The sequence below is a fragment of the Leuresthes tenuis genome, unplaced genomic scaffold (assembly GCF_036924035.1).
Source record: "Leuresthes tenuis unplaced genomic scaffold, fLeuTen1.0.hap1 SCAF_22, whole genome shotgun sequence".
Lineage (NCBI taxonomy): Eukaryota > Metazoa > Chordata > Actinopteri > Atheriniformes > Atherinopsidae > Leuresthes > Leuresthes tenuis.
The window spans coordinates 10,626,441-10,645,276 of NW_027325376.1; the positions used below are offsets into that span (position 1 = coordinate 10,626,441).

The 18,836-nt window shown below is 39.6% G+C and overlaps 2 protein-coding genes across 3 annotated transcripts; both read left to right on the top strand.

Moving 5' to 3' along the window:
* The first annotated feature begins 230 nt into the window (after positions 1 to 230).
* Positions 231 to 7,045, top strand: LOC140282007 (uncharacterized). 2 transcript variants are annotated; one of them, XM_072376539.1, is made up of 11 exons: positions 231 to 475; positions 2,039 to 2,098; positions 2,917 to 3,045; positions 3,325 to 3,417; positions 3,691 to 3,774; positions 3,954 to 3,974; positions 4,359 to 4,412; positions 5,190 to 5,291; positions 5,418 to 5,442; positions 5,519 to 5,601; positions 6,231 to 7,045. In XM_072376539.1, exons 1-11 carry the CDS (start codon positions 415 to 417, stop codon positions 6,242 to 6,244), a joined length of 726 nt encoding a protein of 241 aa, XP_072232640.1. In that variant the 5' UTR covers positions 231 to 414; the 3' UTR covers positions 6,245 to 7,045. The 2 variants fall into 2 exon arrangements, with proteins under 2 accessions (XP_072232640.1, XP_072232641.1); XM_072376540.1 differs by having other exon boundaries at positions 2,920 to 3,045.
* Positions 7,046 to 11,916: 4,871 nt separating this feature from the next.
* Positions 11,917 to 14,037, top strand: LOC140281814 (DNA damage-inducible transcript 4-like protein). The gene is made up of 3 exons (XM_072376313.1): positions 11,917 to 12,016; positions 12,213 to 12,360; positions 12,886 to 14,037. The coding sequence occupies exons 2-3, from the start codon at positions 12,270 to 12,272 to the stop codon at positions 13,374 to 13,376; spliced, it is 582 nt and encodes a 193-aa protein (XP_072232414.1). The 5' UTR covers positions 11,917 to 12,016; positions 12,213 to 12,269; the 3' UTR covers positions 13,377 to 14,037.
* Positions 14,038 to 18,836: the final 4,799 nt, after the last annotated feature.

The following is an 18,836-nucleotide window of genomic DNA, read 5'->3' on the forward strand; positions in this document are numbered from 1 at the left end:
AAATTTGTTGAAGTGCGTCTATCCTAACTTATTCCAAACTGTGAGGCTTTGTTTATCTTATATAATTACTTACATCACTAATGAATTGCTTTTGTACTGTCTCTGGTAAGTCCCCTCCCAACTGGTCAAGTGTTGTTGGAGCAGGAAAAAATAAGTGATGGGAGTTGCCTCAAACACATTACTCCAAACTGAGATGTTGTTAAATGGACTCAGGTTTGCACCAAGTGTGTTAGTCTCCCTGTCCACCCACTTTACGTCAGGAGGGGAAGCCAGTGTATATCCTCCCCTTCTTTATCTAAAGGAAACGCGAAAATAAACACCAGCGGCAGAGTGCTCGGCTTGGATACCTTTTGCGCTGACCACTGAGCTTGAGTCTGTGGGAGAAGTCGGAGGGATCGCAGCCACACAGTCACCATGAAGTCCATCAGGGTTCTTGTTCTCCCGCTGCTGTTGTTGTCTCTTCATGTCTTCACAGGTAGGGCGATGATTCAGGTTGACTTCAATCTCGTTTCTACATAAAAACAGGCCTTGTCAATTGGATCTAAAAAGAAAGACTAATCTAAAAATCTTGCACCATCCTGTCACTTCTACAGTCACTGACTGCCTTCATTGTTGTAAGACAGTTCATCTCTTTTTGTCTGTGCTGTGGCTGATTAGATTACATGTTTTATCCTCGCTTTTATTCCCCAAATGCAACCACATTTTTTTCTTGGTATGCACAAAGATAAAGATCACAGCGATGTTCAAAAGAGGCTAACACTTTGAACGTTGCCTTTGATACATCCACCCACAGGGTGTATCTCTGTTTATGTAGGCTGAGATAAGCTCTGTTAATGTGTCCGTGCATGTTTATTCGCTTTCAGCTGTGCTCAAGTTTTTGCGGCAACTTTTTCCATTAACAACTTGGAAAAAGTAGTTTTTTGTTTTGTTTTTGTTTAGTTTTTTTTTTTCTTGCCATGTTAACACAAAAGTGTAGAATTTAGAAATGTATTAAATTTATCAAAGAAAAATCTAAAAAGAAATCATCCGGTCTTGGCTGAAGAAAAAGACTAACAGATTGGCACATGATTTGTTTGTTCTACCTGTGCAGAGCCAAAAGCACTTTTAACTACCCTGCGTTGGTCTGATAGGTGATCTGGCAGCAGATAGCCAGTGGGAACCAGAATGCCCCCTCTCTCACAGAGACTCTGAGACTATTGTCCTGAGACCCAAAGTTCCCAGCTGGCAGCAAATCGACTTCCAGCAGTAAACATCTGGAGGAAACAGCAGTGCTTAAGCCAATCTGCCTTTCGGACTGGTCAGAATCACTGGAGACTTGACTTGGAAATGCTGGAGCAAATACTGAGGACCTCGATCATTTTCAATTAGCCCCAAGCATTGGTATCTCGACACGGTCCAAACAAATGAGAGTTGCTTTGGGATTAAACCCAAAACACTGGTGACAAGGGCGTGTCTAACCTGAGTTACAAGAAATGCTCAAAGTACCCAGTTGTGTCTGTGACTTACAGGCCTGTCATCCGCCACTCTGCTGTGAAATATGTTGGATGAAATCACAGCAGACAGTTGTGAAGACAGGAAGCCTGACGCAGGTCAGGGGACAACAATTGTGTGTCTGACAGGATGCAGCTTCACACTTGGAGCAGAGGATGTCCACCTCAACGTGGCACAACCTCTATTTGTATCTTGACTTTTCATCCCCAATATAACACTTGGAGAAAGGATGTCTTTGTCTCAGACATTGAACTTTAAAGCTGTGCCAAACAGGAATTCTACAAACGTGGAAGTACAAACATGCCTGTCTGTCTGAGGAAATGTCTCACATAGACAAACTTACGCTTGTGCCACAGCAGCTTTGAATATTGCCCTGCGACCTCAGACGCTGACCCAGAATGCTCTGTCAGTGAATATGTTTGCATGTCTTATCAATAACAAAATGCTTGGATGTCTGAGACATTTCTGTACACTTGTGCACAATATGCAACAGTCACGAGTCTGTAAGATATCTCTGTAAGGTCACCGTTGTGTTTCTGCTTTACAGTTACATCAACTCAATTACCAGTTCAAACTGAGACAACCACACCTCAGTACAAAAGTACCGGTAAGTATGAAACCAAAGCATTCAAACAGTCTAATGTCAGATAGAACTGTCAATCTGTTCCCTGCTCCATCAGTCACTTGGAGGTGACTAATTTTAAGGATCAGAGTCATTGAAAAAAAAAAAGAAAAACTAATACATTATGGATATATGCACACATTTGTTCTATTGCTCTGACTATCACAAGATCAATACCATCCTCACATTTTAAAGTTATAAGTATAAGCTTAAGTCAGTAGTCAGTTAGGGTAGCTTATAACAATACTGGGAAATAGTTATTTCCTAGTTTCCCAGTACAGATATTTAAAAATCTGCTGCAACACCATTGACTCAAGCCAATCGGTTCCTTTGCAAAAGAACTGCAGAGTAAGGAACATTTTGCATGACGTTGTGTTGGTGCTGGATGCTGCTGGCTGATCCAAACCGTCGGCTGGACACCAAGATGATACATAAAGAATCCTTACAAATTTCTCATTACGAACATATTACAAAACCCATCAGAACAGTCCTCACAAATGTAGCCTTGTTTGACTATTGAGAAGAGCCTTTTATTTTATTTCTATTTTTTCAACTGAATCTTTTTTAAGGTCCAGGAATATCCACTAGTTGCCTGGCAGCTACATAAAATATCAGCTTGATGTTGTCACACGATCAGGGTTTCTTTATGGATTAGTCAATGTAGATTTATCAAGATAATAAGCAGGGTTTAGTGTTGCTGATTTAATTCTGTGCAAAAATAAGCCCATGAGTTCTGAGAGGCCCCTTTTTTCTACGGTTGTTACATACGTATTTACATGTTGGCGCCTCTCTTTCCTGCACAGCAGGAACAGCAACAACAAAAGTCTCAACTGAATCTGCAACATCACCAACAATAACAACAACAGTGCCAACAACAATGCCGGTGTCTTCCACTACTGCTCCTGATAACAGTAGCACCACTACTGATAACCGTAAGTTAAAGTCCAGCAACACCTTTGCTCATATTCTAATTAATTAGACTCAAGGCATGATTTGCGACATTGCAAATTGGAGGCTATTCACTGTCCAATAAGTGATATAAAATGGATGTGCATTTACAGTTTCCAGCTCACGTGCAAAGTTGATAGGATTCGTGGTGTAGTAGGAATGTAGCACTGTTACGTGGAAAAATCACTGGGTTTTAAATATATGATTTGAAGAGAAAATGTGGTCTGAAGATATAAGCCTGGGTTTTTTTTTTTCCCTGATAGGTAAAGCTGAACTCGTGACGACTCCTTCACCTACAGCAGTGTCTACATCCCAGCCAAGTTGGACTAACTCAGTTCACTCGACTACTAATATAAGTTAGTCTTTCTGGTAATCTTTTTATACATTTTGATTGGTTTGTTGACGCAATAGGATGTCATGATTTATCACGTGCATATCAATGATGTAAAAGAGGATTTAAATTCATTCCATTAATACTCAAAAACAATGGACATGGGATTTGTTGCACTGGGCCCAAATTTATAAAAGAAGTTAATCTAATAGTCAATACTCAGATTAATTATGTCTTCTGTTCTGTTTTATGTTTTTTGGATAAGTTAGCAGGCATGACCAATCAGTTTTTTTTTCAGCTGGGTCAAACAACGTTCCTGAACCCACAAGTACTTCCCAAGGAAGAACCAATGAGAACATGACCGAGACAACAGAAGCTCAAGGTGAGATGCGATTTGGCATAATGAGCTTAGTATTTATACTCAAAACTTTCTTCTAAACAACAACTTACCGACATCATACGGGAGCACATTTTTCTTTCCCCATAGTCCCAAAACCATGCCAAAGTATTGATTAGATTGTTCTTTTCAAATTATAACATACTGATATTCATCATTTGCAGGTTCAGCTACTTCTGATTCAGGTACTGTGTGCATTTGCATATATCATGTTATTATCTAGCCCTCAAACATAAATTATTCCTTCTTCTTTTTCTTTTAAATCTAAATCTTCATTAAGGAACAAAAGTGTAACATAGATAATCTATATAAAAAAACTTGTGTGGAAGTACATCAACTGGTATCCATAACAGTATTTAATGAATATAAGTGGATATCAGATTCATTCTTTATTCTGCAACTGAGGGATATTAAAAGACCATTTTTTGTTTTGTGTGTGTGTAGTATTGACTTATTACTTAATTTTAGTATGATCGCATCACATAACAAGAACCTGTTGGTACCATTTGTTGAAGTGCTTAAAAGTTTCAACTTACCGAATCCCATTCATTGTTTTTAACTCCGAACAGCGGTAAATAGGAGCCCTGAAACAAAAGATGCCGAAAATGCTCCACTGAAAACTTGTAAGTTGTACCCTATCACCACACTGTAGTAACTGCACTTGTTGTCATGAATCGGACTGAATGAAGAGAAGATCAGATCATTTATAATTACCCTGATAGCTCATGAATGGAAGAAAGCTAACCAAAACTTTCTAGTTGCTCACACATTTGGGCTTATTTTGGTCAACTATTCGGGGTGAGTAAAAACCCAGGTTGACAGGTTTACAATTAATGAAGACAGCCTCTAAGGTTTATGTGAGGGGAACACGAATATAAGTTCAGAAATTCATAGCAATCCATCCAGTTGTTGAATTCTCACGTTTGTACCAGAGTGTCACCAGAGTCTTGTCTGTGGAGTTGCTACAATTATTGTACCTTCTCAACATTAACAGTGTAACTACACAAACTTTGATCCGTCTTTCATTAAGATCCCACCGGTGTTAGAGGTATTTCAGCTAAAACTGTTACAAAATGAACAGTTTTAAAGGACAATTCATGTCCCATACAGAAAGACCAGTATGGCAACTCCAACTCCAGTAGTTGTTAATCCCCTAAAAACTCATCTTTGTTCTCCAAATTGTGCACTTTTGAAGTTTTTCCCTTGGACAAAATAATCAAAAAAAATCTTGTTGCCTTAAAATGGCTTGGCTTTGACTCTCCACCTTCCCCCTCACACACGGGTATGTGTTTAGGAATGGGAGCGGACACTGCTGTATGACTTTTCTGCTATTTGTTTAGACATCAGATGCATGTTAACCTACATGGATGTTGACCGCTCTTGTTCTTGAATTGTACCAGCGAACAAAAAGCTGTGGTGGATTTTGCTCCCTGTTGGCCTGGTTGCAGCTGCTGTTGGCATCTTCTATAAATTCAATCACAAGAAAGTACACGATCACACAGGTACACGCACAGATACGATGTACATGAATTAAACGCTTTTTTTTTTTAAATTCTGAGATATTTCTGTTGTAATTAGTCATTTGTTACTTCAGTGAAAACATTCACCCTTTGTTTTCCACTCAACAGAAACCATTGACACTGGAACTGAGAAGTGAGTTTGACCATTCAAAGGCTAGATTATATTTCTAGTGTGTGTGAACCAGCTTATTAACTGTTTTTCTCCACAGCGCGTCTTTCCAGAGCAGGCCTGAAGGCTCCAAAGATGGTGTCATGCTCCTCGGAGTGAAGTCATCAGGTGGAGAGGAAAATGGTGAGCTGCCTTCCCTCTGTTTCCTGCGACAGTTCCTCCTGTTTGCACATTCTTCCATCACTTGGTGAAGCAGTTTCTCCAGACTCAAACTTGCAATTATTTCAGGGAAGTGGCAGGCTTTTAATATCTCATTGTACTGTATGGGCTTTGGGGGCTTTGCTGGGCAACAGAAGGTGTTTCCTGTGATTTCTCGCCCCCACCCTAAAACAAGCAGCAGGGCTTGAAAGATAGGGACTTCCTAACATAAACAGGGATTATTTTGGACAGCAGCTATTGTGCAGCCCGTAAATGTCAGCATGCCCCAGACGCTGGAGGCGTGCGTGAATACACACACTCGTCCACGGGTGTGCACACACACACACCCTCATCCCGCCTGTGAAAAAAAATGAAAAGTTTCAAATATGGGCACCAAATGTCCTATCTTCCTTCCTCACTGCCTTCAGGCCTGGAAGCTTTCGCTGAGAGCTACACAGGGAAATGGATAAATGTTTTAGGAATTTTTTAAATGACGAAAGTGTAAAGACTTTTGCAGATTTTAAACTTCTGAAAACGTCGTTGAAACGCCTCCTCCTATAAATCTTCTATGCGCAGTGTCATCCGAGTCTTATTTCCTGTATTGTGTGTTTCAGCTGCTGCGAGATAGAAAAAGAAAAGGAACGGCAGTGACATCGAGATCGGCAAGTGGAAGAGTGACAAGTCTCGCCCACATGCTGCTGTTCTGGAGGAATGTAGTTTTTCCTTTTTTTTTCCTGTTTTCAAATTTGGGGAAATATTTTGAGCAGCAGGTGTTCATTCATTCATGTGTGATTTTGTAAGCTGGTATCTGATTTATGAAGTTAGAAAACGTTACTCACAGATAGCAAATGCATTCCTCACTGCAAGGACTGTAAAGCTCTTTAAATTGAGAGATGTTTCACTGTCTGTGGAATACATTAAATGAAAATGATGATTTATTATCTATACAGTCTTTATTCAATGAAAAGTATTGCTGCATCGCTGACTTCTGTCTACTGTATGTGTTGGGCCACAAACATGTTTCCTGTAAAGTGCACTGACCTCAGATCCATCACATATTTGATGGAATAAATCACTTTATTTCATTGCGTTATAGTCATCCTTTGGTTGTGTTCTCCCCATCATTTAACTGTCTTGAAGTGTTTCATAGATTGTGATTCTTTTCGTCTATCAGTTTCACACAAAATCTGTTTATAAGAACGGGCTTTCTGTAGGTGGAGTCCATTTTTGCTGTGATAAAAGGAGTATCTTCAAGCGAGATTCCTTTGTAAAGTTTTGGTTTGCAAATTAGCTTTGTTTAGATGGGTTGAATATTACATAGCTTCAGATGAGTGTAATTACTGTAGAGCCACTGGGACTGCCTTGTGCTTCAGGGCTGGAAGTTACTGACTGTCAACCTCAAACTCACCAATAAACCACTTGAAAATGACTCTGTTGTGGAGCTTCACGTCATTGGATTTGTTCTTTTGACTGCTGTGAAATATGTCGAATTTGATTTAAGGGTAAAATGATATATGAAAAGTAATCATTTATATCATAACTATGTCCATGGCATATCTCTTAAAATAAACCTCATGGCAATGACAGTGTGTGAATAAAAGTTCCTTCTTAATATTAATCAGAAGCAACAGTCAAATGATTCTGTCAGCTTTGTTGGAAAATATATGCCTTGTTTTTCTTTTTGTAGCGTGCATGTTGGTGGAGTTTAGTGATTCACCACCAGAGGGAGCAGACGATCAACACAAGTTTATGTGCTTGCAGAGAAGTTTCACGAGCCTGTTGCCAGAGGAGGGAGGTATCAGCACCCAGACTAAAAAGATCTTCTACCCATACAGAAATGCTCATGAGAACAAACTGTCTGTGGCCTTGGTAAGGTGAGACAGCTTCCACTGTGGGTACATTTCTTTCAGAGACACAATGAGCAGGTTGGCGACAGGCCCATAAAACACAAACACATTGCCTTGCCATTTTTGGCTGACCTACAATCAGGATGTCACTGCTGGCTGTCTGCATTCCATATTTCACATAATTTTTAAATCATATGGCCAACTATACATGGTCCGTCAAATTCCAGTTTCTATTTGTCATTATTCATTTTTATTGTTCACTTATTTCATACTTAAAAACATACTGAACACTCCTACTTGAAATATCTGTTTCGTACGCTCCTGAGAGCACTTGTTGCAGGTTTCAACTGTTTCATCTAATCTTTTAATCTTTGACAGAAACGTTTGATGAAGCAGCTGTGTATGGCAAGATCAGTCACATTAAGAGGATCAGAACGTGTACGAATTATCATGCCTAAGGTAGTATTGCCTCTCTGAATCTGTGCAATATAAAATGTTTCTTGGTGGATCTTAGTGGACATGTCAGTAGCTGTGTGCAAGTGTCAAGCTCACATGTAAATCACTCTCTGCACATGCAGCCAGCTGTCTCTCACTGGAGTGAAACGCCAGTCAGCAAAAAAGCTTCACAGGTGGCACGTTTCACTGGAAGGAGAGTAGTGCGAGCCTGGCATACCAAGTGCCTTTTACAGGGTGATTGAACGTTCATCTGAACCGTGCTGGATTAGTAACCTGATGCACGTCACATTTCATCTTTAGCCGCATTCAGGGAAACAAGAGTTGGTGCAAATTGTCAAGCAGATTTTTGGTTGATTCTCTTCACCAAAAGGGAGTGAAGGTCAAAAGCATACGTGGTTTATGTTTCTGTCAAATCATGATGATCATGTTTGATACACAGTGCAAAAATATATGTGACCTGCAACAAGTTGTTACAAAGCTTCGTGCTAGAAAAAAAAAGGATTAATCCTGCAGAGGAGAGGGTAAATGCAGGCCTTGTGAGCTTTTAGCTGTAGAACATTGTTGCATTCATGAGTTCAGAGGACTCCTGATACACACCTCCCACTAGAAATCTCTATTTTTAATCAAGACAGCTGCATCCCACCACATCATAACTGTAAGTAAAATAAATGTCAGGTTTGACGGTAGTATGTTGATCATTTTGAATTTCACTTATTAAGATTGACCATGCATGGAGTAATATTGCAACTACCTCGACTACACTCCTTATAGATGCACACAGACATCTGGGTACTGCACAAAATAATTTGTTACTGTGAACTGTGACCTGAGTAGAAGATAAATTGACCTCCAAGAAGTATAGAGTCAAAGTCTAAACATTCCTATTACAAGAACATGTAAAATGAAAATTAAAGAGAGAATGCAGTACGTTACAAATCTCATCAAACCAATCTATTCACAATAGAACATAGAAAGTATATCAAATGTTAAAAGTGAGATATTCACTATTTAATTACATATACTAGCTTTTGTTGAAGTTGATGGCAGCAAAAGTTTTAAAAATTTGGATGGGGCAACAAAAGAGTGTTTCCGAAAGTTAGTGATACAACAACAGAACAAGCTGAGGAACATTTTGCAGCTAAGGAGGTTCATTTGCAACAGATTAGTAACATGACTGGGAAAAAAGAACATTCTAGAGAGGTAGAGTATCTCAGAAGTAAAGACGGTCAGAGGTTACGCTATCTGAGAAAAATGCATCTATAAACTGTGGATTTCAGAATAATTCTCCTCAACATAAAGTTGTGAAGACTTTGCATAGTCCACCAGTTACAGGACACAATATCATCAAAAGATTGAAAAATTCTGGAGATTTTCTGTACACAAGGGACACGGCAGAAAACAGGCATGGTTCTGTCATGGAAGTCCCTGGATGGGCTCAGGAACACTTCCAGAAATGATTGTCTGTGAACACAGTTCACACTGCTGTCTTCAAATGCAGGTTAAAGCTCTATCAAAGATTAGCAGAGAAGAAGCCATATGTGACTATGATCCAGAAGCACTGCTGTGAGGAGTATGTTTTACATATTCAGAGGAGTAAACATGGCCCTGCGACCAAGTTTTGAGACGTGTTGCTGCCATCAAACATGAGCAAATAAATTCCCATGAAATAGTACAATGTCGGAGTTTCAACATTTGACGTGGTCTCTATGTTCTTTTGTGAAGCAATTATTGGAGTTTTACATTTTAAAATCATTTTAAAATCATTGCATTCTGTTTTTGATATACTTTATAGAGGGTCTCAGCCTTTCTGATATTGGGATAAGTCCTAATATTATAAGAAATGGCAGAAAAAATAAAGGGCAGAGGTCAGGTTGAAATCTTTAAACCTTAGAAAACCTTCAAGGGAACAGCCCACAACAGTGGAACATTTTTCTTTAACCAAAATAGCACCAAAATTTCACTCATAAAAGAAAATAATAGATTTAATCAAATATCAGCAAATTCTGCGAACAAACATCACACAGCTTGTTAAAAAAAAAAAAAAGGTGAGGATAAAGAAGGTTGGCTTCTGCAAAAGGAAAATGGTCATAAAAATCCACAGCTGATTACCTGAAAAGGATGAAGCTGAGGTGCACTGTGCCAGGAAATGATCAAAAATCTGCGGACAGGGTCAAAAGAGCATTGTTTACAGTTACATTTTCCAAGTTGTTGACAGCAAAATCTTTGCCCTCTTACAAGTGATACTTGTTCAAGTGATTGTGACTAAATACTGAGATAAGTGCCCGAATGCTTCTTTATTATTTTAAAAGTGCAGAAGATGAAAAATAAAATAAGAATTTTTGCCATTCTAACAAAATGGGCCATCTTTAACTTTATGTCTTTAGGTGACAAGTTAATCTTTTACTTGTCCGACATTTCACTTGGACTTTAAATGGGACCTCTCCTGCATGCCGCTCAGTATATGGATTTGTAGTTCTGCTCTCAACTTTGCAGTAATCATCATTTTCTATTTTCACCCTGGCTCCACAGTTAACCCACATTGTTGCAAAGTATGTCAGCGTACAGATAAGAAAGGAGCACTGTAGCAATTATAGGTCTCAGGCAATATATCTACATGTTGCAGCTTTTTTAAAAACTTGATCCTCACATCAGATGTATATTTCAATGATGCTCACTCTCAGCATTATAGATTTTAAAAGTATCTAATCTGACCTGTTCTTAATTCAGCATTAACTAGATGAAGTGATTATGACGAAATCTCCTACTGCTTGTAAAGTTTTTATTTCACATTGCAAAATGCTGTCAACTGACTCTAAGCCACAGCTCAGAGCTGCAGCAGAGCTTAACCACCATAAATATAGGTCAAAATCTCACTGAAAGCGTCATCACAATGATTGCTATGGATCTTTAAACTGTCTTTCTGAGCTTTGGTCTGGGTAAGATTTTTTTCCTTGTCATGTATGCATTCACTGTGATGAAATATTCAATGTGGTTGTACGTAATCATCAACTATTTTCAAGCAGAATACTTCATATGACATATTTTTCTGATATGTTACATTACTTTACACGGGACACGTCTGCCTCCACAAACGCTGCAACACTAGCCAAAGAATGTGACTTTTTTTTCCAAGGCATATCTAGTTCTCCCCATGTGACAGGCAGAGAGCGTCTCTCTAACGCACCCACCGGATTCCAGCACCTTTTAGCCAGCAGAGCTGCTGGGGGCCAGAGAGCCAGATCTAATTACTGCAAGAAAATCTCTGTTGAGACAGTGTGTGATGAGAGATAAACTGCTGACGGGCTGAGCAACTGTCCCCAGTGTTTTACCTGCAAAATGCACACACTCACATGCACACACAAACACAATAAGATAAGATATGCTGGCTCATTAGTCCAGGCAAAGGGTTTTCTCCCTCTTCAAATGCCACATGTGCTGGTTTTCATTTGAGTTAGACAGATCTGGGAAATATTTTTAACATTTTGCAAATAATTTCATATTGTTGTATAATTAAACCTCTGAGAATAAAGAATAGAATAAAGGTTTAATTTAAGATATCTTGCTGTGGACTTGTTGGTTATTTTGTACTTGAAGGGGGGTGACTACAAAACTTTACTTTGGAGATCTGACTATACTTTTGGAGTCAGATCACAAAACTTCATTTTAACAGTAGAATTGAAAAAAAATCATGCTTTTCCATCCATGTGAGGCCAGACATGTGGAATCTAAAACGCCGTTGTCCATTTTTCAAAGCGTACAGAAAAATTATCTTCACAAGCTACGGACAGCAAGTTACCTCGCCCACGTAGCAACATAAATGTTCTCCACGAGTATAATTGGTCAATTATTTAATTCGACGTCTTTTTGTTAGCCAATTGTAAAAGAGCTGTGGTTCCGCCTATAAATCCGTGTTCTGATTGGTCAAACCCTCTGGTCAGCTGAGTAGAAGAGGGTTTAAATATTCCTCACACCTCTCACTTGATGCAGTGTGTTTGTGTGTCAGTGTACGTGTGCAAGAGGAGAGGTGGTCCGTTTGTGTGATAGTATTTATTGGGAACCGTCTAAACTAATTTATTTAGCACTAAATAGTGTTTAAGGTGAGTCATTTAAAATGGTCAATGGTCTGCTAGCTAAAATGAAATGTTCAAGTGAGTTCATTTGAGAGTAATAAAATACCGGTTTGCTTAAAGAGCGTCAGTTAATTACTAAAATAATAATCTTCGCTGTTGTTGTCGCTGCTTAAAATAGGTCCACTGCTACTGATTTATAGACCCTACTGCCTTTGTTTTTCAGGCAGCTTGTTTAAAAAAAAAAAAAATCGCAGAAGAACCGCAAGTTAAGATTACCATCATGGTTGCAACGAGCACATTGAAGACCAAAGGCAGCGAATGTATTTCGGAGCTGGTTGAAAGAAGATATGACCAGGCTTGCATTGAAAAAGGTGAGCTTACTGGCGCTTTCTGTGTGCTGTTTTTTTGGGGAGGTGGGTTTGTCAGCGTATCCAGCCTGGATATTTCCAGTTGTGCTTGTTTATCACTGTGTGGTGCATGGCTGCAGCAGGGGGGCGGGGAGATGAAGTCATCATATCAGCCTGCCTGCACAATAGCCTGCGACTATGGCACAGCTTACAGTGTTTTTATGCCTTATGCCCACAGCTAAATGTTTATTTCTTCTCCTTTAGTTTGTTATATATATATATATACATTTCTTTTCTATGTGTTTTTGTACCATTCAATGCATCAAGCACATCCTTCTTCTCATGATTCACTCTAACCAGAGGGCATGCAAAGTCAGACCTCAATCACTAGTAGTTTAAAACTGTCTAGTTCTGCATGGTGACCACATGACATGACCATCTATTATGCATTTTGCATATGCATATTTGGTGAATGCATATGTTGGGTTTTTTTTTTTTAAACATGAGAAAGCTGCTTTTGGTGCCTCACTCTTCAACTTGTTTTCCCAGAGCTGGACTACTGGGATCACTGCTTGACTGAACCCCAGAGGGCTGCAGACGTCATAGAGGATAGAACGTGCCACCAGCTGGCCAAGATGTTTGAAAACTGCCTGTCACGGGCCAAGAAGACAACGCTGCACTGCTCCTCTGTGCTGGTACCAGAGAAGCTGACGCGGCGGATGGCTCGTGAAGTCCTGCGGCTGGCATCTTGTGAGCCCTGTGGCCTGCGCGGGTGCGTCTTATACGTCCACTTGGAGCTGGACAAGGGCTGCAAGCAGCTCGAGAGCATCCCTTATGATGCCACAGTGGTGCCCACGTTTGAGCTGACTCTTGTGTTCAAGCAGGACGGCACCGCTTGGCCCAGCCTGCGGGACTTTCTCTTCATGGGCTCCTGCTTTGCCCCGACTTTCCGGCACGCACTTAAACTGAGTCCAGGTTTCCGGCTCGTCAAGAAAAAACTGTACTCCTCCTCGGCTGGTACCGTGGTAGAGGAGTGCTGAACTCCAAGAGAGTTTACAGTTGAGAACTGGGTTTCCTGTGGGTAGATGCACTTTAGCCCAAATGTAAGTGCCGCCCCCAGTGGCGTCACATTTTCTACAGTGTTTTTGTACAACCGTTTCAGTTCAACTGTTAGCCAGTCAGCATGGGATGTGAGGTTAAAAGATCACCCGTAAAAAAGCTCAGTGGTTCTTGGTTTTGCTTCAGTATCTCAAAGTAATTTTTTTAATCAGCATAATTGTCATATTCTGGATGTTTTTGTTATGTTTTTTCCTCCTACCCAGAACATAATGTAGCTCGATCACTATTTTAAAATGTACTCTTTGCAAATGAATGTAAAACTGTTAATTAATTTATTTTTTTTTTTAGGGACATTCTGTGGGTACACTTGTTAAAGACACTAGCCACTTTGTTGATGCGTCTGCGTGTTTCCAGATGCGTTGAATGTTCAGCAGCTGTAAACGCTCCTTGGCTTGACTAGGAGGCGGACATGTAGTCTTTGGGGGGGGCCATATGTAGCTTGTTGTGCAATGCTGTGAGTTCGGGGCTGTGGGTGTTTTAAGACTTGTGAAGATGCTGCTATCATGGTGTGGGCTCCTCACACTCTGGGAATGTGAATGCCTTAAAACTCATAGAAATATAGATTCTTCACTTGATCACAGCGACGTCTTTGTGTGAATGTTTTAATTTTTATTTTTATACCTTCTCCGTCGGATGCACCTTTTTTCCAATGCAGAACCTTGATATAATTAAAAGTTTGGTTCACCCAAATGTCTTCAGTCCTTTTTTATTTTTTTAGGTCTGCTCTTTTTTTGTTGACTGAATGTGGAAGGCAACTACGTGTCTGTTGGACAATAAACTATCCATTTGCATTTGTCGACCCTGTTCTGTGTCTTCCCTTTGAGCATTTTGTTTAGTCTGTCGCGCAGTTGGGGCCAAGCCTGTTGAAAGGGGGACAAAGCCGGCTTTTTCAGAGTGAACAATGTGTTGTGCTTAGTTCTGATAAATATGACAAGCATTTACAGAGTGACATAAAAGCCACACGCTTTTGCTCTGAAGAGTGGAAAGTCTATAAGAGGTTTCACAGAAACGTGCAAACTTATTTAATTTCACATTTCCATTTGGGGAAATAAAAGTGTCGAACCATGCTGCCTCTGTGAATTTGGAGTGTGTCACATTTCACTGTAATGTATGTCCTCAACTTTTCTGGGACTTTTGTTAGTCTGACCCATGACCGTTAAATGATTTCTCTCACTTGGGTTGCACATTTGCAAAAACCTTTGAAAATGCAATTGAGGTACAAGAAAGTAGGTTACCAACATGAAGATTTACCATTTTGTGTATAAGTAACCAATTATTTAGTGACGTAATGTACGCACTGAGCAGGCCGACACAGTTCCAGCAGGTTAAAGAAAGGATCACATGATGTGCAAAGCAGCACTGCTCATATTCTCTGTCACACTTGGCAACCTCTGATCCTTTTGTCTTGCTTTGCTAATGTGGGCCAGCATTACAAATCTGCACTATTAAGCCTGTGGAGACCTCACTAAAGTGTGCTGTGGGCTAAAGGAACACAATCAATATTGATTACCACCACAAATGTGTGATGATTTATAGGTTGCACTGACTCCCAGATTTCTACATTTTGTTTCATCCATGGTTATTGTGTTAATGTATTTGAGTTGTTTCATGTTAAAGCTTTTTGTTGTATAACCAAACAAAGCTTATTCTTGAGCTTTAGAGATGCTCAAAGTTAGGCTAAGATGTTGACCAGCATTTCCTGTCTTTATTAAGCTGAGCTATTAAGCTGGTTTTCCACTGGCTCCAGTATTTTTTATAAAAGTTTGATTAGCATATAGCTACGCTACTTAAAGATTCAGCCCAATGTTTCAATGTGTAGCTTTATATTAAGATTTTATTTAATCTATAAACCCTCCAGTGGTGTTTAATGTAAATCTTATGTCAATGTGATAACTTACGGTGTTTTACATCCATGAGAATGTGGAGGTGGCATCGTCTTCCTACAGTGCTCCAACACAATTAATGTAGCTTAGGCCTCATGGAAAAGTACTGAAGGGCTACTTCCAAAAGAATGTGTGCTCGTTTGTACTGACATTGGCAGCTTATTAGCCGAAGCTCGTGAATCTGCTGGTGGCTCTTGAGAGCCTCAGTGTCAACATGATTCATCTCAGCCTGCACAGTGTGGGTTACAGTGCCGAGTTGTGAAAGGCGGGCGTTGCAGCCACAGCTGAGAAGAGTCAATCTTACTTACTGAGGAGATGATCACATGTCCTCTGACTACAGATGTTTGCCCGCTTTGAGTTGCCCCTCCATCCCTACGGGGTCAGAGTCACTGGATCGGTCTGTTTGTATCAGAGTTCTGAGAGATATGCTGGGCTCGTTCCCATGTTTCCTCCTGACCTGTTTAACAGCCTGTTTCTTGGAAGATGGAAATCTGATGAACTTGGCTGAAGGGAGTATGCATATCTCGCGGGGACTCACTGTGTCTGATGATCCAAATATGTTTATCTGTACTGTTTTGCATGTATAATACGTAAACAACAACTCTTTTTCTCTGAATTATCATTATGACTTTATGTTCATTTTCAGGATTTTTCAGTCAGTGTTTACAGTTCACAAACATGAGAAAAATTAACTATTTCAGTAGCTTTTTAAAATAGATAACAATAGATGTGGGTTAGGGTTAGAAAACTGGTATTCTGTAAGTAGGTATTTTGCATAAATGTCTATCAGTCTCGAACACAGCTTTTCCTCAAATTTTGTACCCCTCCTTTATGTCCAATTCCTGCCTACTTCAAAACCCACTGGAAGGATTTAAGTTGTGTTTTTTTCCCCACAACTTTTCAGGTCTTTTTTTCAGCCATCCCTTGGAAGATTTGTTTGTGTTCTGAGGATCATTTTTCTGTTCGAAATCTTCATTTCCAGTTTGACTTCGACTTTTTGGACAGATGATCTCACATTATCTCAAAACACTCCTTGATACAAGGCATGATATAGAATTAAATCAATGACCAAGTTGTCGGTTTCCAGAGGCTGCAAAGCAACACCAAAACACGACACCACATCTGAATCAATGCATCACAATTGGTTCAAGGTTCTTCTCCTGAAAAACTGGCTTTGGTCTGTGGCAAATGAGTCTACTGTAAGTGTTGCCAAACAACTCTGTCTTTGATTAATCTGTCCAGAGCACATTAGGAGAGCCTGGCCTTTTTTTGCACATTTATTTGCAAACTGTAGTTTTCCGGCAATATTCTGTAAAGGGTTTTTATGGCATGCTTCCAAGATAGGTCAAATGTATGCGATCTTTTTTCTAATTGCTGACGCCTGCACTTGACACCAACAGTTGCAAAGTTAGGTGCACGTCCTCGTGAGCCCTTAGGATTCCTGTAGATTTGTTTTAGCATCACACAGCTCACCTTATTAACTGGGTTTGGTGGTCAGTCTTGAACAAATAATCAGTTTGAGATCTATACCACTTTTTAATTGCTTTCTTTCCCGTGGAATTGACAGACTTAAAGGGACCCACAACCATATTATGCTGAACGCCTCAGAGAGCTCTTCAGATCTCACCATAATCTCACCTCATAGGCAATACAAATATGTTCACCTCACAATAAAATGAATGAAGTTATATTCATATTTGGTAAGTGATTTAATGTGAAATAAATAAGATTGTAAAGTGAAATTGTGGTTTATAAAATCTCCATCCAGAGAATGCTGCCCTGAATCACTGGTTTTGTGAAGATGGCTTTTCCGTTTAATCCTCACTGACGTTTTGTGAGTATCGAAATTCATATCTGCCCTCACAGTTGGTAACATGCGCTATGATGAGTGGAGTTTCAAATCTGCTTTGCCAAACTGCACTTAAAGACTTGAGCATTTCTTGTAATCCATGAAAGACAGGGTTGTCCAGCTTTTCCTGCTTTTTTTTCCATTGCCTTCACAGCCATTTATCTGTATCAGTCATCTTGTGAGCTACTGAATGTTCGAATTTCAAGAGACCACATTTCATCTAAATAAGCTTGCTGTGTACTTTGAGTAGCTGATTTAATCCTGATTGCAACATGTTGTCATGTCAGTGATACTCTGAGGTTGTACAGGAAGTAACTTCCTAAGAACAGAGTGCCTGGTCTTCTGTGCTGCACAAATATGTCTTGGCTTCTAGTTTTGGTTATGCATGTTGACCTACATTTATCAACTCAAGTTAGATGCATAATCTTAAGCAGTAAGTGGACACTGAACTTTAATAAACCATTACAACTGCTGTTGAGTGAAATCAAATATCTTTGAGAGCCACATGACTCACAAATGTAACAGCAGCGTATCTCTAAAAAAAGAAAATTGGATATTTTAAGATGTTGCTACACTGTTTGCAGCAGTGAGAACGAAGCGTTGTATAAGTGTCACTACAATGTTTATCTGGCTGGTGTGTGACCTTTACAGGACACTGCCTCTGGAAGGTTTAGAGCCTGCAACGCCTCCATAACTAATGCTCTGCTGGCTTGAAACATGGATATCTCTGGCATATGACAGGTGGGCGTTGTCTCACTTTTGCTTTTTTTATAGGGTTCTGCTGAAGGTAGGTCATCCCATTGCATGAATAAAACCGTTCAAAGGGCATAAGATTAAAATGTGTGCCAAGTCATGACTTTGGTGTCACAAGTGGCATGAAACACTTCATACTAAGCACTAATAAATGGAGCAAGAAGAATCGCTTTTTGAGTTTCATGAGGAAAAGCCTAGTGTTTATAAGTCAATTCCAGAAAAGCCTCTAATATAGAGAGGGAATGTAAATGTACAAATACTACAGACACAATACTACCGGCATTTCGACTCCTGAGCCGAGACACATCTCTGGTCTCAGTTTTTCTGATTATTTTCTCTGGAAATGTCAGCTGAGCTGTGCTGACAATCAGACAGCCAAACAGGAAATGCTTTTAGATCACTGATGATTTTTGTTCTTTTTGAAAGAAATGTAATATCCCTTTCTCTCCCCAAGAAATATGAGGTAGCAACACCCTAAACTCAATCCCAGTTTAAAACACACTTGATCATACTCTGTTTTATTTACAAAATCCAACCATTGTATACAAATGTTTCAGATTTGACATAAAACTACAGCAAATGGTCTTTTACATTGTAAGAACTGAATACCAATTCAAGACCCACAAAATAGAGCCTAATGATCTCTGTCATGAATGGCTGTAGCTCATTTATTTGTTGTTTGAGAGGATGTGATGAAGTGGCCACCCATGGTCCCTCTCACACTTCACTTCATTATCATTCTCATGTATATATTACTCTATCATTATCATAGAAACAGTGTATTTATATGCATTCCGCTTGAATATACAATTAATTCACATTCAAATCTCCCTATCTTTACATAAAACACGGCAAGACTAAAACCCTTGTTCCATTTTGCCTTTATTATGATTAAA